At 39.0% G+C, this 27,125-nt stretch overlaps 1 protein-coding gene across 26 annotated transcripts in view; it reads left to right on the forward strand.

Annotated features, from left to right (window-relative positions):
* Positions 1-27,125, forward strand: part of LOC307155595 (receptor-type tyrosine-protein phosphatase delta) — an 846,598-nt gene that overhangs the window by 642,380 nt on the left and 177,093 nt on the right. For all 26 annotated transcript variants that reach the window (XM_079866351.1, XM_079866375.1, XM_079866370.1 and 23 more), the window contains exon 8: positions 13,070-13,221. In XM_079866351.1, the coding sequence (XP_079722477.1) occupies positions 13,131-13,221 (91 nt within the window). In that variant the 5' untranslated portion in view covers positions 13,070-13,130. The remainder of the gene's footprint in view (positions 1-13,069; positions 13,222-27,125) is intronic.

Genomic DNA, 27,125 nt, shown 5'->3' on the forward strand with positions numbered 1-27,125 from the left:
CAGATGCATTTTCTTTCCTGGTTCGGTTGAAACACGCTCCTTAATCACAGCCCAATGGAGCAGTTTCAGACTCATGTTCTGACTTGAATCTGAGTATGATGACGTCAGGCTAGTGTTTAGTATAAATGATTTATCTGTGCACTTCATTATTTTTTTTAAATTAATTTGCCTTCATAATCTTTAATCAAAAACATTAACCTTCCCTCCCCCCTCGAAACGACTTCTCTTCTCTTCCCGTCATGTGCTGTGGCGCGAGGGCAGGGCTATTGTGGTCTGGCACAATTCATATGAACTTTCAGTCTTGTGGACTTACAGTGGCTGCCGTGTGCGTGTGTCCGTTAAGTCCATGAGACCACAGTGTGTCCCATTTGTCATTTTAGGTTTCAGAAGGGTGCTCGCGAACACCCCCTTTGCGGTCGAAATGCGCCCTCGATGCACACTTTTGCCGAGCCCGCACTGATGCGAGCTCCACAGCAGACGACTTCCCGACAGTCAAAGTGGCGTTACGTCACGAAAGTGCAGACTCGTAGGAAGACCATGAGTGCTTAGGGTGCCATTTATGACAAGGCCTGTCTCAATTCTGCCTTCATTTTGTTTGCAACGCCCATCTCTCAACGATCCAATCAAGTCCTCCAGGATGAAATCAAGCCCCGCCTACAGTTTTTCTCATTTCAGAAGCCCTTTACTCAGATACGTCACAATAGGGAAAAATATATTTTGAAATACTATATATGTGTAGGCTATATCGGGATCGCACGCTGTCTGAGAGTACTTTGGATGTGCCAGTCAGCGCGAGTATCGTTTTGTTTACATAAGCATTTAATTTCATTGGTTCAGACTAGGGCTGAACGATATTCTGTTTTAACATCGACATCGCGATGTGCGAATGAGCGATAGTCACATCGCCGGAACATGCGATGTGAAGGGTAATGTTAGTAGTACCCATAAGAGAACGGTAGCACACAGTAAACACGAGTTTGTTGTATGGCTTTTTGCTGGGGTGACATACGCGTTCTGCGTGCCTGCACAGTGATTGGTTCGCTGTGCCGCAGCTCACCGCGCTCACAGCCAACATTCAAAAATGCGCGACGAAGAGGATCCGCCGCAAAAAAAAGTCAAAATCAGCTATTTGGGACTAGCCTATTTCGTCTACAAAAAGGAGGATGTTGACCAAAAAGAGGTAGGCTACTTTGCTGGAGTGTTATAAAGTTGTGGATGGTTGTCTTTTTTAAACATTCGTTTATTTTTCGTGTTCGCATTTATGAGGAAAAAACAATGTTACGTGATATTACGGACGCGACCGTTATGAAAGCGACACTAAAAGACTGCTTTAAAACTTTCACAGAGACCTCAAACAGAAAGCACAAAGCCTTTCTTTAAAACGAATTTCGTTTTGTATTAATTGTATCTTAATTTTAATCAGTATTTCATTATCCAATTTCCTGGATTTAATAATGATTAATAATGATTAAATATAGCAGCCAGCGCCTGAACCCGAGATTAAGCTATGATCCATGAACCGAAACTCAGCGTAAAAGGTAGCATACTCGCCTCACACACCTAAAAAAAAAAAAAAAAGAAAGAAAGAAATATATCTATTATCTACAGAAATCTCTACTTTTAAACAGAACCATTAAAAAAAATATAGCTATATTTAATCTGTATGAAAAGTGCATTTCTCCCGATCACTGCTGCGAAGATCGCGAGTCAGTATATTGTCAACTTCATCTTTACAGAAAACACTTGTTTATTAATAAACAATTAAAATGTCTCATTGTAATATTTTACATATTATTAATCATTACTTTTGCTGGGTCTAGGTGCCGTTTACATGAACACGTCACTGAATCAGCACAGAAAACATAATTTTTCAGGTCCTAGAACCCGAAGAACGTTAGGTCCTGCGTAGAACGTTCACCGAATTCTGAGAGAAATATGTTTCTGGAATAAAATATTAAGTGGCCTTTTTGTTACTTGTAATGAAGCTTGCTTATTAGTGAAATTATTAATAACATGGAATGGTAATTATTGACTTTAGCCTGGATTGATGGCTCGCAATATCGCGATATATATCGTTGGGAAAAAAATATCGCAATGTAATTTTTTTTCCAATATCGTGCAGCCCTAGTTCAGACTCATGCCATCAATAATTCACTATGAATATTCACAACGTTGGAATGCTGCGGTTACTAAACTTGACAACAATACCAAGCAACAATACCAAACTTGTGCTGAGGGGAAGCACCATTCGTCGAGAAGTCAGCAGAGAAAAAATACATTTTTCATGGATTATTAAAACAAAGGAAAGATTAAGGAAGGAGGTATTCTCTGAAAACATAAAAATAAAGATAATTTTAGATGTTTAATTACTATTTGGAGCAGTGGGATCGCTAGACGAGGGCTTAATGAACACATTTTTGTGAAAATCTCAAATTCATCCAAAATTTATATTTTTCACTTGTTTTGCCTGCAACTCGTAAGTAGCCTGTGTGCATTTTGTCTCATTTTGCCTGCACGAGTCACACATTTTAAATGTACTAAATAGCAACTTTTTTGTTGCCAATGTTTTAATTCAGAGACATTTTTGTTCTCTTACGAGAGGTCTCTCGTACTGCGTAATATCTTACGCTAGGGGAAAATCTCTTTTCCGCGAGATATTGAAGCCAAAAATTATCCTTAATTTTGAAATAATGTAAAACGCGTTGCGGCAGCATACAGACATAGGCAAGATGGCTCGCGCGCCTATTGGCTGCCCTGCGGCAACTGCAGCAGCCTATCGAGAGAGGCCCCTCGTCTACTAAGTCACGTCCCGCCGAAACAGGCGTGGCTTGGGCCTATAAATACAGCTCGACAGGCTGATAGAATCTGATTTTTCATCTCTTCAGCGAAGCTCTCGCATCGCTGGATCCTGAGAGGAAGAAGCCGCGCCGTTAAAGAAAGCCTTCTGCGGGACGAGCCTTTGCATCTGAAGCCGCTGGTCGACAACTCGCCGCCTTCAGTCGCCGTTCCTGCTACGCTATCCGGCATATTATATCCTTTTCTCCGCTAGTGTGTGTTCGACGTTGCGACTCACAACCTCATTCTAAAAGTGCGAGCGTCTTTCTAAAGATGCCTCGTACCCTCTGTGGCTTGTGTCGAGCCCCACTCAGCGACGGGGACCGCCATGTCATCTGCGTTCCCTTCCTGGGTGAGGAACACGCAGCTCTCGCACTCTCTGACGGCGGCTGCCCTCACTGCGAGCTGATGCCCATGGTGACTCTGAGGACTCGCCTGGCATCTTTCGCCGAGACTGCACCTCCGCCCGCTCTGCCAGCCAGTGTATTTTGCAGAAAACAAGCCGGTACCACAGCCCGTTTGCCTGCACACAAACGCCGTTTTTACGGCGTTTTTATGTTACAGCATACCGAAGCTCTCCAGTCGCCACCATGTCGTGACCAGAGCCCAGATCTCTTTCAACCCCTAGCTATTCATGCAAGTGCATGGGCAAAGCTTCCCGGGGTATCAGAATGGGTGCTGAACATTATAAAGAGAGGCTATTCGCTACAGTTCGCTCGACATCCCCGCCGTTACGCGGCGCGAATCGAAACTACGGTAGAAAAGGAAGTAGCACATCTACTTCGAGCCGAAATAGCGAAACTGTTGAGCAAAGGGGCCATAGAGCCTTTATCTCAAGCTCAGAGCGAAGGAGGTCTATACAGCAGATTTTTTCTGGTACCAAAAAAAGATGGGGGTCTCAGACCCATTCTAGATCTAAGACAGCTGAACAAAGTGCTTTCGAAACGCCGGTTCAGAATGCTCACAACCAGGAAAATCCTCTCGCAAATTCGCCAAGGGGACTGGTTTATGTCAATAAATCTGAAGGACGCGTATTTCCAAATACAAATAGCGTCACGTCACAGGCGATTTTTGAGATTCGCCTTCGAGGGCCAGGCATATCAATACACAGTCATGCCATTCGGCCTGTCCCTAGCACACCGTACATTTACAATGTTCATGGACGCGGTGCTTGCACCCCTGAAACTTCGGGGCATGCGAGTTTTGAACTACTTGGACGATTGGCTGATTCTAGCTCGATCACACGCAGAGCTCATAGAACACAGGACCATATTATTCGAACATCTACTGTAGAGAATCTAGGTCTCAAAGTCAATTGGGCGAAGAGTTCACTGTCTCCCAGTCAGAGAATATCTTTTCTGGGCACAGAACTGGACTCGCTGTCTATGACAGCACAACTATCGCCACAGCACAGACTGAATATTCAGCGCATGACGAAATACTTCCGCTGCGGCACTATAGTCCCACTCAGAAAGTTTCAGAATATGCTGGGTCTCATGGCCTCAGCATCATCAGTACTCCAGTTGGGTCTGCTTCGCATGCGCCCACTGCAGTTCTGGCTAAAGGCGCGAATACCGCGTCGAGTGTGGACCTCCTGTCTTTTTCGCCTCAAGGTCGATCAGAAATGCGTCTCAGCTCTGAAATCTTGGAGAGCGACCGACTGGTACCGGTCAGGTGTAAGCCTGGGGACTTCCTCGAGTGTGAAGGTGGTGTCTACGGACGCCTCCACCTTGGGATGGGGAGCGCTGCTCAAGGGCAGACCGTTCTTCGGCCAGTGGTCAGAACGGGAAAAGCTTCTACACACTGCCTGGAGATGATGGCATCCTGGTCTGGGCTCAGCACAATCTGCGCTCGTTGAGAGCAGCGCACGTGCCAGGCCACCTGAATATGGGACCAGACAGACTGTCCAGAAACTATGTTCCGGCAGGAGAATGGTCTCTACACCCGCAGACAGTCCAACTGCTGTGGAAGACATTCGGCAGAGCGAAGGTAGACCTGTTTGCCTCTCAAGAAAACGCTCACTGTCCCACAATCAATTATTTGATTTGTGTAATTCTAAGTTAACTGGACTATACGAGAGACTAGGTTTGATGTTGACCTTTGAGTTACCAGTCCAGCTCTTTAACCACAGCATCCATTATTCTCCTTTTCTCCTGCAGATAACAGGTTTAGCGCCGCTAACATTGTCATCCTTACAGCAGCGGTTATTCTTTCGCTAAAGTGCTGTTTTAAATCATCCGCAGAAACGCCTGCTGTTCTCTGTAATGTCATTTAGCCACGACTTTATCACACATAATTAGCATTTAGATAATAGCAATCACTTGGCATTTTAATTACGGATGGCCTTTGAGCGTAGCATGAGCACTATGAGCTTTACTTGTAACTCAACAGCAGTGTGGGAAGAAGTGTTTCTAGAGCAGAACGTGTCCGAAGGGACGGAGATACATTTGATGAAGTGCTCATGGCTAGAGACTGAGTAAAGGTCACATGTAAAAGGTCACATTACATGTAAGTACATGTAAAGTTCTTGATTATAATCTTAATTGTAGTGTGTTATTCGATAAAACATTTAAAGTATTCAAATGCAATAGATGTAATTATGAAATTACATATAAAGATGTACTTGGGTCAAAACACTCTAAAGTTCAACTAATTGCATTTAATATACATTACATTCATTTTGCACCTAAATGTATTATTTCCTTTATTTTCCTTTATATTTTAGGTGTACATTTCTGTATTTTTATTTTTTATTTGTAAACTGTAGATTGAGTAATTGGCAGCATGTAACCCCAGCCCCCCACCCCCTTTTTTATCTTTCTTTTTTGTCTTTTGTAGTTTTTCTATTGTATTGTTGTAAAAAAAAAAAAAAAAAAAAAAAAAAAAAAAATTGTCTCCTTTGAAATACTATATATGTGTAGGCTATATCGGGATCGCACGCTGTCTGAGAGTACTTTGGATGTGCCAGTCAGCGCGAGTATCGTTTTGTTCACATAAGCATTTAATTTCATTGGTTCAGACTAGGGCTGAACGATATTCTGTTTTAACATCGACATCGCGATGTGCGAATGAGCGATAGTCACATCGCCGGAACTGTTGTCAGGAGGTCTCACTGAGGAAGACACATTTTTGAGACACAACCATGTTTCTAATGTCCTCCATGTGTTCAGAATTGCTGCTGAGCATGTCATTATGGCACATTTCTGTTAAACAGTGTGTCAGATTGTTTTGATAACACTGCATTGTCTTATCAGGTTTATTCTGGGCTTTTAGGGGTTATTACAGATGTTCAATGTCTTTATAAGTGTTTCATTCTGAATGCAGAAATGTTCTGAACATGCTACAGATTCAGGAGAGTCAGTTGAATCAGCTGACAGATGCAGCCCAAGGTGCTTAAAATGATTATTCAGTTGTTTACTATGGGCAGTTCACAGGAATATCTGATTTTGCTAAATGTACTAAATGCATAATCTATAATTAATATTTTTGCTACAACATATTGGAAACAGAACTGTAATATTCATCCCAGTGTTGGTATTATCTTGGTAAAAAAAACATAGCAGCATGTTTTGATTGTTAAAGGCATTATTTGCTTGCATGTTAATAAGGAACAATAACGTCATTCATGGCTGAAGAACGGCGTGAAGAAACCTGAAGTTCATTCTGTCTATCAGGAGATCCAGAGCCATTCACTAAAGACGTTCCCTCATGTGAATGAATTGATGTGATTTTCAATTGAGTCTGTCTCTCTCTCTCTCTCTCTCTCTCTCTCTCTCTCTCTCTCTCTCTCTCTCTCTCTCTCTCTCTGGATCAATGTCAGACAGATGAGTAACAAGAAGAGGAAAAAAAAACACGGCCATTTTCTCGTTTATTTACAAATCGCCTGCCAACGTGGGCGACGTGCGGTATTACTTATCTGTCAGATTTCTAGAGAGAGTGTTTGCTCTGTGTGTGAGTGTGATGGAAATTCGTATTCAACAAAGAATCGGCTCATCAGGAACAGATACAAAACACACATAATGGATGTGTCTGTCTCACTGTCTGTCTCACTCTCCCAACAAAAGCTTGGGATAAAAGTGCCACAATACACAAGACGGGAGCAGCTGATATCTGAACTATTAATTAATCACACAAATATTACACAGACTGTCATCTTGCATTCATGAATACTTGCGCTCGGAGTCGAAATGAGCTCATAAAGTAACAGCCAGAGCCAGTGATGGTATCGTGAACGGAAATAGCAAGCGTGGCAGTGCGTGTGACATTGGTCAGCAGGCGGCGAGTGCATGCCAACTCTGACTTCCGTGTGTGAGCGGGTACGGTGGGAACAGAAGTCTGCGTCGTCTGTGTTTGTACCGTAGAGATGAAGAGGTTTTACTGCTGAATGGCAACTCTGTGTATAAATCATTTATATAAATGAGTGTGTTTTACTTTGGATTACATTTGCATTTACATCTCTTCAATGACAAAGTGATTATTACAAACAATTAAGGACATCATCTAGTTGTTAGGCTAAAGGTGTAAAGAGACTTTAGTTGTTTGAAGCTTGTAAACTCACTCATTTGAATGGTGAGTTTGTGGTGAGCTTCACCAACAGTGTGTCTGCATGTGTGTGTTTAACATTGAGCTCTGCAATCTGATTTCCAAGGCAAAAGCTTGTTAAAGCAAATCAATATAGGTGAATAGGGTAAAATTTGTAACTAAGAGATACTTTCCCCAGTTGATTAATCACAAGTACATCAAGACAAATGTTTTGTTTTACAAGTTTTCTGAAATGCAAAACTAGCATTAGGCTATCTAATTAAATATGCACTTATTTGCTTTCATTTTCAGAACGTACAGTAAATATGAACACTGGATAAAGCCAGGTTAAAAATTCTTGTTTCATTTTGTTAACATATTAGAGTTGAAGGTTTTTACAGAGGGGATTTTGGATATCTCTTTTTATCACTCTATAAATAAGACTGTGTTTACACTTGGCATGTTTGGTTCGAATAAAACAAACCCTGGTGCGATGGCTCTGTTAGTGTGTTTCATTTGAACAAGTGTTATTGAACATGTCATCTGAACACTGGTGCGCATCAAACAAGTAGACCGAGACCGCTGAAAAGATGGGTCTCATTCCGCTTCCAAATGAACTCTGGTGCGGTTCGAATGTTATATAAAAGCAACACGGACCAAAGACATATAAACGAACCAAAAACGGGAAGATGAGACCCTAAAAACGACAATGCTCAAGCATACCTGTTTTTTCTTGCTCATAAAAGTTCGGTACAGGGATCAGAACCGCATCTATGGAAGTAAAATAATGTCAAATGTTTTTGAAACAAAAGGCCTGTTGAATTGCACTACTTGAAAAAAAAAATAGGCATTGCATTAACCATGCTTGCATTTTAATGCATTGTATTTTTAGGGCTTGCATTTTTATGGCCTGAAATTCAACATGGTTGAATATTTAAGCTGTGAATATTTCAATTAAAAACATTTTCATTATTAAAAATTCAATAATCAATATTCACCTTTCATATTTCACTTCCAAAATATTCAAACTGTTTAAAAATACAACCTATAATATTCAACAGGCAATTTTCGGTCCATTTTATTTCGCTTTGCAAATTCGCTTCCTCAAATTCAGTGGTTCAAATTCGACAGTAAATTCAACGGAACTGCAGGGAAAGCAGTAGATTACCGAGATACTCTCCATCTGCTGTTAGTCAATCTCACCAGCAGGTGGTGCAAAAGTGCGTGTTGTGACGAAGACCAGCAACAGTTAGAACAAGTCATTCATTCATAAAACTCATTTACAGCAATGTAAGTGTATTTGTGATTATTATGACGGCGGTTTTATGTTAAATTCAGTGTCTTCACGGTTACTTTCCCTGTGTAGCCTACAAGCATCTTTCTCTACCGTGAACAAGATTATAATGTTATTCCCCGATGTGGATATACAGATCCAATGTTACATTTTTGAGGTTGACGTATATTTCTCTTGGTTGTTTAGTTGCCTTAACTTTATATTGTGGCGATGTGCTGCATGCAAGCTATTAGGGTTTCCCTCAATAGTTCCCCTGTTCCCCTCAATAGGATTCCCCTGCTGGACATATAAAACGCTTAACGTAGCTTAATGGACTAATTACAGTGATATGAAAGAACAAACTCGCAGGCAAGCAGATGGACTCAGAATAACGCGCAAAGTTTAATGCTGAGCGTTTCCCAGTGATAGACTGGCATAAAGTTGGCTTGACGTTGGACATTCGCACATTTAGGGACCGTCTCTAAAGTGTATACGACTTTGGTATACACGTTTCTAACTTCAATAGCATTTTCTAGAACGACTTACAGTCATAAAACCAACTGTAAAGTGTTCATGTAGTGTCAGGCATACTGCGCACCCTTTGGATTTTTGATATTTATTCAAATAAATTAAAGTTTGCTATTGAAGTTAGAAATGTGTATGCCAATGTTGTATGCAACTTTTGAGACGGTCCCTAAATGTACGAATGTCCAATGTCAAGCCAATTTTACATTTATTAGGCTACATTTAGTCATTTATTTAGCAGACGCTTTTATCCAACGCAATTTACAGTTAAACTAACAATAGGAGGACAACAATATGCAAGTGCTATGACTCTTCCCAGTTTAACCCTCTGGGGTCTGGGGTGTTTTTGGGGTCCTTGAGATGTTCTGACATGCCCTGACATTTGTGCTTTTTTTCAGTTGCTTATAAACATATTAATGGCAAAGGTGTAAATTCACTCTATATAGCACAAACAGGACTTCCATAATATGTGAGCCACATGTATGTACATGTTTTCATTTTTGAGAGAATAATGTTTATGCATGGTTATCGAAAAAACTAAAAATTAAAGTTTCTGAAATAAGGCCACAAAACACATACTAAATATGTGGCAATAAGACTTTTGACTAATGGATGCCATCGCCTAGTGTTTTTTCTTCAAAATGATATGAAAATCATCCTGCCTAATCATCCACAAAAAAACGGTACATTGATTTTAGTTTTGTGAAACACTTTTAGTTTGGAAAGCCAATATGCGAATGGGGCGTAAACGCTCCAACAGCATCATGCATATTTAGTAGTTCACACCTGGTGAGACTACGTCCCTGCATACTTAATGAGCCATTCATTCAGGTGTGTCACCTATAGCTAACTTAAATATACAAGCTTCATAAAAATGATCATTCTAGGAGAAAATTTCAGATGGCATTTAGAGGCTTTTGCATCTGAACTCTTCATATATACACACACACATATATATATGCATGCACATACATACTTTATAATCTTTTCAAAACTAGTCAACGTCTTTCAAAACTAAAGTATACATTTTATCATACGTATTTCAAAGTAAAGGATTCATTAGTTAGTTGATGACTTTATTTTTGACAAAACACATACAGTATATATTCCTCATCTCAGTATAGCAATAGAGTTTGCTAAAAGCTGTTCATTCAATACAGCAGTATTTGAAAATCGATCATATTTTGTAAAATTACATTTATATTTGCATTTATGTCAAAACCTAGACACTTTTAAACATCAAAAGGACATTTATTAATATGTATTCGTGTCAAAATGACAAATAAACAGATTTTCCTATTCAATTTTGCATGGAAACGCTTCCAAGACGCTTGCGTGTCGCGTGAAAAATAGGCGTCGGTTCTATTTCTAGAATGCACGCGTTTTCCACGCGGCTCGTGCCGCGCCTGAGACGCGCGTCTCACACAGGCAGTGTGCAAACTCTAAACTGTTAACATGGGAGCCGAAATAAAAACGGACACGCCACGCAGCTGAGACGCTTACGCCACGCATCCAGTGTTTCACCGGCCTTATCCAGCGGATGTGGGCGTTTCACAGGTTTGTATGGATCGCCTCACATTTGCGTTTGAATAGCGCGGTCTCCGTAGGCGGAGTCACATTAAAACTTAATTAGCTGAGATGAGAACGACTGACATCTCTCTCTTTACATACATATTATATAAACTGTGAATATTTGTTTTTTATAAAAATTACTTCATTTGAAAGAAGAGAATTCAAGCTTCATGCCTGTGTGACTGTATGCCTGTTTGACTGAGTATTCGCTGAGTTACAGTTCATTTTCGGACGCGTTTCAGAATTGACTTCACTGACGGAGAGTAGGCAGAACTCGCATCATGTTTATTTTTCTTTATTTGGCGAAAAGCACAACACTTTGTTTTTATTATGAGCATACACCAAAAAAATACACACTAAACAGGATCGATTGATGTATAACACAAGCATATAAGATAAAAAATTATTTTTATTTTTTTTATTTTTTTTGCACTCATACGGAAAAAAACGAGTCTATCGCGCCGGCGAGATAGCCGACCTCAGGGGGTTAAGCTAATGCAATGCACGTAGGCATAGCCTACTATACTATAGCCTACTATATATATAGAGAGAGATAGAGAGAGAGAGAGAGAGAGAGAGAGAGATAGAAAAGAGAAGAGAAAGTGTTAGTATTGATCAAGTGTTGATTTTATGCCAGTATATCACGAAACGCTCTGCATGAAACTTTGCGCGTTACGTTCATATTCTTAGTCCATCTAGCCTATATAGTGGCCTACAGCCTACATCCCCAATAAGGTGCGAGTTTGGTCTTTCATATCACTGTATTAGTCCATAAGCTACGTTAAGCGTTTTGTCCCGACGGAAGGGGAATCCTTGAGTATGAGGTATTGACGGAAACCGATTATAATCCTGTTCATGTAGGTAGAGAAAGCTGATGACCTGTAGGCTACACAGGGAAAGTAACAATGAAGTTATTGAATGAAAAATAAACACAGCTTTTGTGTCTTTATCATTCTTTCAGCATATATACTGACACAGATAATCATTTTCATTTTATGAATGAATGACTTGTTCTAACTGTTGCTGGTCTTCGTTAACAACACGCGCTTTTGCACCACCTGCTGGTGAGGTTGACTAACAGCAGATGGAGAGTATCTCGGTAATCTACTGCTTTTCCTGCAGTTCATTTTAATTTACTGTCGAATTTGAACCACTGAATTTGTGGAAGCGAATTTGCAAAGCGAAATAAAATGGACCAAAAATTGCCTGTTGAATATTATAGGTTGTATTTAAGTAAAATATGAAAGGTGAATATGGATTATTGAATTTTTAATAATGAAAATGTGTTTGAAATGTTTTTAATTGAAATATTCACAGCTTAAATATTCAACCATGTTGAATTTCAGGCCATAAAAATGCAAGCCCTAAAAATACAATGCATTAAAATGCAAGCATGGTTAATGCAATGCCTATTTTTTTTCAAGTAGTGCAATTCAACAGGCTTTTTGTTTCAAAAACATTTGACATTATTTTATTTCCATACGCATCTCCCCGCAGCAGATCTTCGTTTGTGTGTGTGACGGAGGGATTGCTGCCACTGTTTTGACTCTACACATTTTATAAGCTCTTCACGAGTTCTCAGCTGGTCAAAATACCATCATATGCAGGCTACACACATACAATGAGCGCATTTAGCTCAGCACACAGCGTTGTTTTGGATGTTCGGTAAGTTCCGTCTCAAAATAGGCAATATGTCATATAAGCCGACCAATCAGGTTGTAGGCTAAACATATCCCTATGCCTTTAGATTCAGTGTTAAAATGCCAATCTGAATGCTAAGCAGACCAGGAATATATATCTATATTTGGTTCAGACCAAACAAACCGAACTACAAGTGTGAACACACTCTAAGAAATACTGTCAACCAACAGAAACACATATTTTTTTCACCATGTTTTTAGGAATAATGTTATAGAAATCATGCTGAATGTTATATTAATAAACCCCTCTGTAAAAAAAAAAAAAAACTTTTATAATACAGATGGGAATAAAACTGTAAAGTTTGGTGTAAGTGCTACTGAATTGGAGATAAAACTAATTTTGAGAAAATAGCCTTAAAAGAATTGTATTGAAATTAAAATCTACAGATGCAAACAGATAGTGTAATAGACACTGAATGTGTTTTGAATGTTTTTTCCCCACTAGTCTAAAAGAGGACATGTTATGAAAGCAAATTATAACTCAAGACAGACCAGTGCATGGAAATAAAAAAAAACATACAATGGTTTTGCTTGTAGTGTTTTGCCTTAAAATAAAAAAAGTTTTCATTTGGTTTATTTCAGAGTCATGAAATAGAAAATATCTTTTGATTTATTAATTTCTTGTGCATTTCTCTGTCTGTAGGTTGTGAGAGTGTTGCAGGAGCGTTGTGAGCTGGCACACTCAGCGGGTGAGTTGTAACATCATGCCTGTGCCAAGCGTCCTTGTAGCGTTACCCTCCGTCCGACACTGTCTCCTGCTGCTCACTGCCTCCGTCCTGCTCACCAACGGCGAGTGTAAGTCTCACCTATTTATACTATCATCTTCTTTGCCCTCTTCATACTATCATCTTCTTTGCCCTCTTTCTCTTTACTGTTTGACTCAAACATCACAGAAGTCTTCAAACCAGCGGCACCATAAAAGTTCAGACCACACAGAGTGAGATGTGTTGTGTGTTTGATAGTTTGAATCTAACACTGCTGATTGTGATGCAGGGCCCTCGGCCTCCTGAATGTGCCCTGATGTCTGGCAGTTGTCAAACCCAAGTCTTGATCATAAATCATTATACGATTACATGTAATATGATTTAATTGCTTATGGCATTTGACCAATTGGTGGTACTATTACCAAATCGATGTTGTGTCGTCAATGTGTGGAGACAATGACACATAGAAAGTTTGATGTCAATATGCCAAAGCATTGTAGAGTTAAAGCCTCAAAATCAGCTTGGTATCATGTCATCAAAGTTGTTGATGCGTTATTCCAGAATGGTTTGGCCAAACACAAAGCTTTTAATAACTTTTTGCTGGCATGGTCTGAAATTTATTTGAGCTGAAAATCGGACCTTTGGGTCTAGGAGGAGTTAGAAAAAGTAGGTTTTCAAAGAAATTCAAAATGGTGGACAGCAAGTTGGACCAAATATGGCATCATTGTTATCACTGATCTCTGACTCAAGGAATCTATCAAGATCAGTTTCATTAAAATAGGCAAAATTAATCAAAAGCTATTAGGATCTTTTTTTTTTTTTTTTTTTTTTTTTCATTATAACTTATAACTTTTTAAATAGGGCATGGTCCTGATGACCCATACCGAGTTTTGTATACCGATATGTTAATGCGTTCATAAAATATAGCATTTTATGACAGAATTGACGCCCAAAATGGCCAATATGGAAAAAATGTAGTATTGTTCGACTAAGTATGCTGCACAGAATTATAAGAGACCAGTTTTGTGATTTTTGGGCAAACCATTCAGAAGTTTTAAGCAAAAAAAAGAAGCTATTTTTCATATATCCTGACCAGTAGTTGGGTTATGCTTGTGATGACATGTAACAAGTTTGGTATGAATACGCTAAAGCATTGCAGAGATATAGCCTTACGGCCTTAAGTGATGCAGAGATATAGCCTTAAGTTATTGTAAAAAAAAAAAACATTAAGTTGTTTTCATGAATTCAATTAATTAGACATGCTTTTATTTATTACAATTTAATTAAACCATTAAAATGGAATCCAGAAAAATAAAATGGGAAAACACAGAATTTGGTAAAAATAAAATGGAATTTGAGAAAACATAAAATGCAGGCTATTTCATAGGGCTATACAAATGTAATTTTTGCTACATTTGTTACAAAATGCTGTTAAATTGTATAATTTTCATTCATTTTTTTATTTAACCATTAAAAAAGAAAACGGAATCCAGACACTGTATTTATTTTTTAACGTGCAAAAATTCCAGACGAGAATTTTGGACTTCGTTTGCAAGGACATTAAGACAAAAACTAATTTTGGAAGAAGACTGATGATGTATTCACACATTATTTAAATTTTGTTTTAAAAAAAAATAGTTACATAGTGTACCTTTAAAATGTACTTTAAAGTAGGCCTAAAACTTTGGTAGAACTTTGTAGAATATGGTTATACTTTATTTTAAGGTGCTCGTGTTACAGTGTAATTGGGTTCAGTTTGGTTTGGTTTAGTTTAGGGTTAGTTTATAGTAATGACTACAGTAACTAAATTAAATGTAACAAGGACACTGTTAAAAAAAAAAGTGTTACCAACAAATTATTATTTTTTTTAGTTGCATGTTACATGCATATTATTACAAAGTGCATGTTTTAAAGTGAACTTAAGTGTATTAAGAAACATTGTATTGAAAGTGTGCTTTCTTTAAGTACACTTACATGGCCTTTTACTTCATTAATATAATAATATCTGAAAGTACAGTTAAGTGCATGTCTTTTTCACAAGGGCAGAGAAGACGCTACACACAAATAAATGTGATTTATCACATTATTTGTCCTGTGGCGTGTTCTTTTATCTGGTCATTGTGCATCTGTTGTGATTTTTGATGTTTAATTTGTTTCGTGTTATAAAGATGATCGTTAGATCAGTATTTGCATATGACTGCCAGGCAGTTTGGAATTAGCATTTTGTGCAGGCACTGTCAAATTGACATCTTTGCGTCTAATTTGCTTGTATGGTAATTTCATTTAAATGAAGAGCCGCCCATCAAGTGTTCAGTGTGTGATCTGTGATCATAAGCAGGAGTCTACATGTGTTCAGGATGTGTATGTGGTCACATGTGGGATGGCGTTTAAATTTAGTTTGTCTGTGAGTTTTGCTGTGGTAGTAAAATCTTGTCAGCTCGTTTGCAGCTTCAGGCTTTAATTAGTGCTGCGCCGTTCGCGGATGGGAAAATGACAGGAATAATCAGGAACCATCACACAGAGAGAGAGAGAGAGAGAAAGAAAGTTTAGAGCTTCCCAAAGCAAGTGATCGACCTACAGTACGTAGACAAAGAAGGCGACAATAAATTATGACAATTCTTCAAATGACAGCAAACTACTAAAACAGCATTGCATGTATCCCTCATAGAGAAGGCAATCTCAAAATGCAATGCAGTGAGCTCGGTGAAAAAATTGAGGTTCGAGGTTTCAGTTCAGTGAGGGACTGTCTACTGTATGTAGGCGGCAGTGGAGGATGTTGAGTTTCTGTCTGCTGCGGAAATAAATGGGAAGCTTTGTCTGTAACAATTTGGAATACTGTTTCGTCATTAATGAATAACTTCACAGGAACAAATGAGTAACGCAATATTAACACTATAGTAACTGATTCATTTTAAAAGTGGTAATTTAATTTTAAAGTGGTAATACTCCAGTCATTACTAGTGGGTTACCATGATCTTTACTTTAGAATTAATTATACATTATGTAGGCTAGTAGTGTTGTCAAAAATATCGATATTTCGATAAATATCGATACTGAAATATCTGAACGGTACCAATACTAATTTCCCGAAGTATCGATACTAGCCGAGCTGTCACTTTCACTTCTCTCCAAAGGCACATTGACAAACACCACACGCGCACTCGTCTCATTCGCTCTGGTTAAATAGCAAAAGTGAATGGGGCCGATCACACCCGACTCGTTTTTTGCAGTGAGAGGCGCCTATTTTCAGTTGGTTTCCAGCGGACAAAAAAGCAACTCTGAGCGGAAAAAGCGCCCGACGTCATCGCGTTTTTTTCACTGTCCAATCGATTGAATGGAGAGGCGGGCCTTCCGTTTTAGTGATGAAAGCTAGTTGCTTGAACGCCCGGAGAGTGCGATGATGGAGGATAAACTTGTGGTGCTCTCGCGGGTTACCAGGAGCTTAACGACTTCACGAACCGTAACTACCACAATGTTAACAGAAAGTAAATAAAGTTAATAAAAGGCTGATTTGATGTTTACTTGACTGACAGGACAGCTGTTTCAGTGGTTGCCTAGCAACATAAAAAACGCAGCGCACTGCTCGTTCTGTGTGATGGTAAAATTAACTTTAACTTTATTCAAAAAATTATTATTTAATTCTGCAATTTGCCTTCATTAGCGGTTATCATCAATTTGATTACACAGATACTAATTAAACTAAACTGAGCTAGACAATGACATCTCTGAATTCAATAATGAAATGCCTTTAACTGAAAATTGAATGTTTAATCTTATTATTATACATTACTGACACTCTACCCTCCAATTTGATACTGTTAAGTGCTTTGACACAATCTGTACTGTTAAAAGCACTATATAAATAAAGGTGGCTTGACTTCATGTTGATCCAGTGAGCATTGTTTTCGCGTGTGATGCACGCACGTTTGCGTTTAAATCTGTTCATCAAATAACGTTAATGTATTAACCTGCATTTATGCTTTTGAACAAGTGCACTACCTCAGGACATTTTTGTTCATGTAAAATATACCTCATTGTCATGTTCTAGACTTGTTATATTTAGCTTTAAATAAATAAAAAATACCCCCTTAAAGGAGAACTCCGGTCAATTTTAACATTGAGCTCATTTTTTTGTACATTTGGAGTGCTGTCAGTACAGAGAACAACGACAAAAATCGGTGTTGCCTACACCGAGTTATTCTATTTTTTAAAATTTGCACCCTGTTGACTTAAATGGGGCAAGTACTAAACCTGCTTTTAGCCTCTTAACATCCTTGATGTGTCATTACAAGTGCACAGTTCATGTGAGTGATTCCTTCTGAGTGAACACGAGTGAGTCTGACTGCAGTAGATGTGAAAGATATGTATAAAAATGATGTTATTTAAGCCAGCGCAAATACCTTTGTTTACATCCTGTTTTCGGTTGAAGCCCAAAGTAGTCGATTGCAGAGTTCACACGCATAGGTTTAATACCTATGATCACGCGCGTGAACTCGGCAATCGACTACTTTGGACTTCAACCGAAAAACAGGATGTAAACAAAGGTATTTGCGCTGGCTTAAATAACATCATTTTTATACATTTCTTTCACATCTACTGCAGTCAGACTCACTCGTGTTCACTCAGAAGGAATCACTCACATTTTCTGTGCACTTGTAATGACACATCAAGGATGTTAAGAGGCTAAAAGCAGGTTTAGTACTTGCCCCATTGAAGTCAACAGGGTGCAAATTTTAAAAATAGAATAACTCGGTGTAGGCAACACCGATTTTTGTCGTTGTTCTCTGTATTGACAGCACTCCAAATGTACAAAAAAATTAGCTCAATGTTAAAATTGACCGGAGTTCTCCTTTAATATTGTGGCAGTTTTTTTCTCTGTGGTATCGAAAATGGTATCGAATATCGATATTTTTCAAGGTATCAAATCGAAGTTAGAAATTCTAGTATCGTGACAACACTATTATGTAGGGGTGTAACGATACCCTCATGTTACGATTCAATACATATCACGATACTGAACCCACGGTACGATACTATTGCGATACTTCAAGACATGTACAAGGTTAACAAAAAATGTGCTATTGATTAAAATGCTAAATTTAATATTACATTGTGGGTGTAAATTAATAGGCTTGGACTTGGTGCTGATGCACAGGACAAAAAATATTCATGATTCTGAAGCTGAAAATACAGAATCATTTTAGACGAATATGCTTGCACTCTGTTACTGACTAGATATATTTAAAATGTTGGCCACTTTTTACTGGTAACATCAGACATTTGGCATTATCAGGACCCACACCTATTCCCCCATTGCATCACTATACATTATATTCAACATTATATAGTAGTTTCATGAAGTTCTGACTAACACTAACTATACACAATACATATTGTCACTATCCACGATACATATTGTTGCATTTTTTTTATTGCGATATGTTGTGGCACGGTATATTGTTACACCCCTAACATTATGCATTATTCACATTAATTATGAATATAATACTATACTATATACAACCCCAAATCAGAAAAAGTTGGGACACTGTACAAATTGTGAATAAAAACAGAATGCAATGATGTGGAAGTTTCAAATTTCAATATTTTATTCAAAATACAACATAGATGACATATCAAATGTTTAAACTGAGAAAATGTATCATTTTAAGGGAAAAATAAGTTGATTTTAAATTTCATGGCATCAACACATCTCAAAAAAGTTGGGACAAGGCCATGTTTACCACTGTGTGGCATCCCCTCTTCTTTTTATAACAGTCTGCAAACGTCTGGGGACTGAGGAGACAAGTTGCTCAAGTTTAGGAATAGGAATGTTATCCCATTCTTGTCTAATACAGGCTTCTAGTTGCTCAACTGTCTTAGGTCTTCCTCTTTATGATGCACCAAATGTTTTCTATGGGTGAAAGATCTGGACTGCAGGCTGGCCATTTCAGTACCCGGATCCTTCTTCTACGCAGCCATGATATTGTAATTGATGCAGTATATGGTCTGGCATTGTCATGTTGGAAAATGCAAGGTCTTCCCTGAAAGAGACGACGTCTGGATGGGAGCATATGTTGTTCTAGAACTTGGATATAGCCTACCTTTCAGCATTGATGCCACACGCACTCATGCAACCCCATACCATCAGAGATGCAGGCTTCTGAACTGAGCGCTGATAACAACTTGGGTTGTCCTTGTCCTCTTTAGTCTGGATGACATGGCGTCCCAGTTTTCCAAAAAGAACTTCAAATTTTGATTCGTCTGACCACAGAACAGTTTTCCACTTTGCCACAGTCCATTTTTAATGAGCCTTGGCCCAGAGAAAACGCCTGCGCTTCTAGATCCTGTTTAGATATGGCTTCTTTTTTGACCTATAGAGTTTTAGCTGGCAACGGCGAATGGCACGGTGGATTGTGTTCACCGAAAATGTTTTCTGGAAGTATTCCTGAGCCCATGTTGTGATTTCCATTACAGTAGCATTCCTGTATGTGATGCTGTGCCGTCTAAGGGCCCGAAGATCACGGGCATCCAGTATGGTTTTCCGGCCTTGACCCTTACGCACAGAGATTTTTCCAGATTCTCTGAATCTTTGGATGATATTATGCACTGTAGATGATGATAACTTCAAACTCTTTGCAATTTTTCTCTGAGAAACTCCTTTCTGATATTGCTCCACTATTTTTCGCCGCAGCATTGGGGGAATTGGTGATCCTCTGCCCATCTTGACTTCTGAGAGACACTGCCACTCTGAGAGGCTCTTTTTATACCCCATCATGTTGCCAATTGACCTAATAAGTTGCAAATTGGTTCTCCAGCTGTTCCTTATATGTACATTTAAATTTTCCGGCCTCTTATTACTACCTGTCCCAACTTTTTTGGAATGTGTAGCTCTCATGAAATCCAAAATGAGCCAATATTTGGCATGACATTTCAAAATGTCTCACTTTCAACATTTGATATGTTATCTATATTCTATTGTGAATAAAATATAAGTTTATGAGATTTGTAAATTATTCCATTCCTTTTTTACTCACAATTTGTACAGTGTCCCAACTTTTTCTGATTTGGGGTTGTAGTATAGAACTATATAGTAGTTCTTAGTATTTATCTGGGAGGTGTGAAAAAAATAGCAGTTATTGATTAACTAATAGTGAACCACCACATTTGACTAAGTGCTATTACTTACTAATTTGTTAATCAGAGTTTCTTGTTAGTTAGTAGTAGTTAGAATGTTAACATTGCATTACTCCTATGTTCCTGTCTAGTTATTAATTAATGATGGAACATAATTCTAAAGTATTACCGCTTTGTTTAATAAAAACATGCAAACTCTGTGTTCAGATAGACACATTCATAAACAGAAGCATTTTAAAACAACTGACTGAAATGATTAACCAGTTAAATTGTCCCACTATTGTGCCGTCAAACTGAATCATCAAGATTCATTAACCCTCTGGGCGCCACGGTCGAGTTTACTCGACAAGATGCGGCACTGAATAAAACGGCCGATTTTGTCAAATAGGGTGTCAAATTTCGTTCAACCTCCCCTCCACTAGTTGGCAGACATGTCATACTTCATCCCCGACTCAAAAAAAGGTCATGCTTCTATACAAAATCTTCGAGCTAGAGCGCATTGAATCAGTGCGAACAAAAGCGGAGCTAGTGTGCAAGTGAGCCATTTTATCAGAGCAATATTGTCAACATCAGTGAGTATTTGCATTAGATTATTATTATTATTATTATCTAATGGCATCAATAAAGCTTACCCGCAATGAAGTGTTGTGTCTTCTATTCACGGACCCTGATTCTGAAGGGGAATAACGTTATCTGCCTTCAGAAAATGACGGTGATTCTGAAAGTGAAAGTATAGCCCTACACCAAGCACAAACGGTGAATCCTTTGCCCAATATAACGTTAGATGGTCCTTTGCCCAATGTCAGTGGTGGGAACAATGTTTCCCGGGGTCGGAGTGTTCATCGCGAAGTTAGCAGGCGTGTTAGTGTTGTGGGGAACGAGGCGGCCGCGGGAGATTTTTACCGCGCTAGCCGTGACCGTGTGCCTCTCCGCAATCGCGGCGACAGTATTGTGGTGGAGACTTTGTCTAATGCCACTGGGTATGTTAGACGAGGTCGAAGTATTCATAGGGCAGTTAGGGGGCAACGTGGAGGCAGGGTGGGGAGTCGCAATGACAATGACAGTAGTCCGAGCTGTGCACATTCGGCGCGCGCGCGAGGCAGAACTGGCCGCGCCCGCGCGCGCTGCTGCTCGTAGCAGGAGAAGAGGTGATGTGACACGGGGCAGAGGGGCTATTATGCATAGTCTATCGCAAGACCACACCATGAAACACTACAAGAAATGTCACCTGGATGAATAGGGAGTCATTATCTCTACAGCAAAAGCCCTGCAACAATTGTTTTTGTCTGCCATTTATTACACTGTTGATTTACTATCTATTTCCCTGACCATTTAGTAGTGTACACAATATGTGTTCTTTTTTTGTGTTCATGTCCTTGTGATGTGTGTGTCTTTGTCAGCTAAAAAAAACAAACAACCAAATAAACATCAACAAAAACCATAAAAAATTTATAATCCAAGATGGCGGCCACCATATGACGTCATAATATGCAAATTAGATGGGAAAATGTAATCCCTACATAAACTTTGGGTCATCCTTAATATTTCTCTAATTTACAGAAAGTCTCTATCTTTTATCACTTTTAAGATATAGCCTTTTGAAATTAAGATGTCAAAATCGAACGTTTTAGGAAAAAACCTCTGGCGCCTAAAGGGTTAAGGCTAAAAAGTCTGAATTTACCAAATTATCACTTAACAGTTGATAATCAATCATTAAGCTTCTAATTACTAATTTCCTAGTTCATGTTTCTTTCATTTTTTTATTCAGCAAGTCAAACAGTCCAAAAAGATGCCAAATATAAACATCTATTTTTTTACGCAAATTAAAGGTGCTCTAAGTGATGTCTCGCGTTTTTTAGGCCAAAACATTTTTTGTCACATACAGCAAACATCTCCTCACTATCCGCTAGCTGCCTGTACCCTGAACACACTGTTAAAAAACGTGGTCTCTGTAGACAGCCCAGGCTCCACAAACGGCAACAAAAACAAACTGGGCTCACCCGCACCACGAAACACAACAAACAGTGTTCCAGCCAATAACTGGCGAGAAGTAGGCTATTTGAGGGTGGGGTTTGGGGGGTTAGTGCACGTACACATGAAGGGGGTGTGTGGAGGAGAGAGAAGCATGAAGAGGGAAGTTTGAATTATGGCCGACAGACGACCAAAAAGACACGACACGACGTTCCGATAAACAAATTGCAAAGAAGAGGGACAAGGATAAGGAACGCGCGAAGTACCTAATTTACATTGGAAAAAACTTTTGAAAGGTGGCGAGAACTCTGCCGGCAGAAGGGATTCCAATCCGATATTCAGTTGCTCTGTTTTTGCAGAACAGGTGGGTAAATCCATTTTTCTTTCTAAACTGACGTTCATGTTCGCCAAACCAACACAAGGATGTAATTAGCTAGAACTATGCAGTCAGCGTTAACTTTGTTGAATACAACATATATGTTTCTAGCAGCTATACTTTGACTTTCCTTTATGTCGGAAGGGAGGGGAGGAGGGAGGAGACGGGATGAGGAGGAGGGAGGGTCTAGCTAGCCTCCGTTTTGTTTGACAACAATTCGAACGTCAACAAGAAGTAACGTCTCCCGGGATCGCTTAGAGCACCTTTAAAAAGGTTTCCCTTACATTTAAAGTCGGGATGAAATGGAAGTTGTGATCGTGTTTTCCTCCCTATTGTGACGTATATGTGAGTGAAATGTCTTTTGGACCAAGAACAATTGTAGGGCAGAACTTGATTTTGATCATGGGGAATTGATGGGATGGCTGTGGTTTGCTATTGGTGGATCTCATGTGAGTGACAGGCCCGTCATCAGAGAAGAGAAGTTGCTGCATGAGGGAGGAAGTTATTTTGATTAAAGATTACGAGGCACATGAATTTAACAAAATAATGATGTGCACGGATAAATCATTTATAATAAACACTCCAAAATCCTTAAAAAAAAATAATTATCAATTTTGTTGATGTCAATTTTGTTTTTGTTGCACAGAGTAATATTAACTGCATGTACTTACTATAGGGTTACGTTTGGGGTTAGGGTTTGGTTTAGTGTTAGTTAGCCTACTTGCAATTATGCATCATTTACTATAGTAGATACATTTAACGTGTAACTATGGCACCTTAAAATAAAGTGTTGCCATCAAACATTTTGATCTATAGCGGTTTCAGTGTGGTTCTCTGTTTCCGATGTCACGTTCTCCATCACTGTCGTTCTCCAACAGGATTTCCAGAACATCTTGGCTAGTGAAACTTTTGCTCATTTTGTAGCTTGTGAAAGTGGGGACAAACTTCTGAACTCGAAGTACTGCCACTACTTCAAACAACAACATATAACCAAAGATATGTATGGACTGTGTGTGTGTGTGTATGTGTTCATGTATGTACACAAGTCTTTTTATGAAGATGGTCTAATTTTATATATATTTTTTATAACAACATGAAAAAAAAAATTGTCAGGTTCAGGTCACCTTAGCAGAGGATGTCTTGTTTATGATTAACAAATGTATGTGAATCAGTGATGCGCGGGTCAATGTATAAACAACCCACACCCGACCGACGTTTTCAACTAACCCGCCCGCAACTCGGACCGCAAAAAAAAAAGTAGAAAATATTGTACCCGACCCGCTTCCTGACCCGGACGGAGTGTTAAAAGGACGGAGCGTCGCCCTATTTCCCGCTCCAATTTCGCTCCGCGCACACCACGATTCTGAAGCATGCTCAGTCAAGCCTGACTCAGTCTACTGTTGATGACTGCAATATGGATTCTATTTTCAGTCAAAACTCGGCTCAATAATGGAGTTCAAAATGTTGGCTACTTCAAAAAGGAAAATAAGAAGTCACAGGTGTAGGCTATAATGTGGTAGAAGAAAACGAATGTGGAGACATCATTCCAGTCAGTAAAGATTCATTTTGGAATCTAAAAAGACACATCTCTCGTAAACATGCAGTGTGATGTGAACACGCTGGGAAGAAAGCAAAAGGTTAGCAAATTGAATACGGTAACCTGTAACAAAGTGTAAATTAAATATAGCGTAATATTCAAACAATTGATACAAGCCCATTTAAATTTTAATCCTGCGCGCTGCGCAAAAGTTCAGTTATAAGAATGTTGGCCTAATAGTTAGGCTAATTTAGCCTACTTTTAAAACGTTTATGTATATTTTTTTTTATATTTTTGTTTATATAAATTTTATTTAGCCTATATTATTAGGCCCATTTATTCGTTTTACTTTACAGCAGTTTGTGTGTACAATGGATATACGCCCATTTAAATTGTAATCGTGCGCGTTGCGCAAAAGTTCACTTATCAAAATTCTGGCCTAATAAATTTACTTTTAACATTTTTATGTAGGCTATATTTTTGTTTATACAATTGTTATTTATATTATTAGGCCCATTTATTCGTTTAATTTTACAGGACTTTGTGTACGTAGGCTATATTCCTTCTTACATAGGTCTAATTTGTAATTTGAAATAAAACATTTCTATTTGAAAAATGTTGTTGTTGCTCATTAATTCTTTAGGAGGTAAGGCTGTGGTCTAAGCTAAAAGTGATATACATGTAGTTTTTTTTTTCCTTTTTTGGAGCGAGCGGGGGGCGATTTGAGTGGAGCACGGAGCAAACTGCGTTGAGCGCTGAGCGATGATGAGCGGAGCGGCCTGATGTAGCTTTGAGCGGGGGAGCGAACATTTCCGTGAGCGATGATGAGCGGAGATTCTTACCGCTCCACTCCGCTCATATGCTCTCTAGTGCTATATAAATTACAAAGGTTTAATTGGCATCTTTATTTCAAACGACCCGACCGACCGCGACCCGAATATCATTAAAAATATTTTTGGATGACTCATAACCGCGGGTAACCGCGGGTGACCGCAGGCACCCGCTCATTTCGGATCAACACGCGCATCACTGATGTAAATCGATTGAAATAAAATCAAGGAAGTTGTCAAAATGGCAATGAGTTCCACATACCGTAAATCCTCAAATATAGGCCCGGGCCTTTATTTTACTCAAGCGCATCGCGGCCCAGGCCTTTATTGGAAGGAGGCCATAATTAGAGACAGGCCTTTATTTGTATTTGAGCAAAACGGACTACCAGTAGAATGAATAAAAACGAGATTTTGTGTCTATTTTAACCTATAAAATACTAGGTTAATTTATTGAAAACGTACAGTTAGTTACCATATAACATTATGGTATGCATACAGAACATTAACAACAAATAAATATAATATAAATAATATTTTTTGTGAAAAGCAATGATTCATTTTGAAACAGTATTTGTTCCAGCAGTAGTAACGTTAGCTCCACAACAGCACGCATCTGTGCATTCATTGATTTCATTCATTCATTCACACACTAGAAACGCGTGTCTTTTTGCGTGAAACTTACAGACACTATTGCGATTAGAACAAAGCAAATAGAACTGACCTATTTCTCAGCTGGATCCGTTGGTCCTCGAAATAATACTTCCAAGCACTTCTGAGGTAAATTTTCCAGGATTATTATTACTTAGATAGATGTGTGTTATCCAGCTGATTGTGGGTGTTCAGGTTTGCGTGGATCGCCTCAGATTATTTGCGTTTGAATAACGCGCGCTCTCCGTAATTAAGAGATCAAAGTCAACAGAGTATTTTGAAACTCTTTTGCACTTAAGAAAAAAAGCGAGCCTATCGCGCCAGTGCGATTGTCGATCCCAGGGGGTTAAAAAATAGATTTTCGCCAAAAATCCTCTTTGGCTCCGCAGCTGCCATGGTAAACAACATTAGCCTACCGGTGACTGAATTCTCACGTGCGAGTCAAGAGCGAAGTGATTGACATGACCAGGCTACCATAGCTATGGCTTGGATTCATTAGCAAACATTGCCCCCCTGTGGTATTTGCATGTTACAATCACAAGCATAATGTTGTGGCCTGCCCAGAAAAACGTTGGTTCTAATAATAGCCCCGGCCACTATAGAGCATCACAGTCCCGCCCACAGCCCGAGAGCGCTTCGGTGCCGGAAGTAAATTTCCCATTCATTTCTCCCATTGACGTTTTCGAAAATCCGTATCTAAAGAGTTTTAGAGCATGTCTGAGGATAACCAGCTACTGTTGAACTCATAGGCATACAACATATCATTTCGAGTGAAAAAACGGCGAGAAAATCCAAAAAAAGTCAAAGGTACAAGACTGTGTACATATTTTCATTTCCGAGCGAAGGAACTACTCATCCCATAAACCACCGCGCCTCACTGAAGTCGACTGAAGCCACAACCGCGAAAGAGCCTTTAGAGCGACTTCAAAATCTGACGACAGCCACGCAAACTTTTTCTTGTGCCGTTTATAGCAGTTCTTTCAGTAGTAATTGTGTAAATAGACTGGAAAGCACGGGTGCAGATCTGGCAGTCCGCGCGGCGTTCTGCTCATCAGTTTCAGCGGCCCACGGGCAGGTTGCTGACAAATGCCTCAACAATTTCCCACTTGTGGTCCATGCTCATTTTATTCATGAAGTTATAGTTCATCCTTAATTTTAATAACATTTAATGTATTTTCTTAATAACAACAAGTGAAAATTAAAAAGTGAAGGTCAGCAAACCAGAAAGTGCATCATATTCAGTTTATTAACTTGCCATGAATTATTGCACAAATGTTCAGTAAATGCATGAAGAGCTCTCTATGGCTCTGGGTATGCCTAAGCTAAATATTGTTTTGACAGTGGCATCATAAAATGCTTGATATGACTCATACCATATATGAAGACTCCTCGGTTCAAATGTCACATCAGTGATACCGTGCAAAAAAACGCAACAGTTTTTTTTTTTTTTTCTATTTATCTTGAGTCTTCACGAACTTTCGCAGGGTTTACACGAG

The sequence above is a fragment of the Squalius cephalus genome, assembly GCF_949319135.1.
Source record: "Squalius cephalus genome assembly, chromosome: 3".
NCBI lineage: Eukaryota > Metazoa > Chordata > Actinopteri > Cypriniformes > Leuciscidae > Squalius > Squalius cephalus.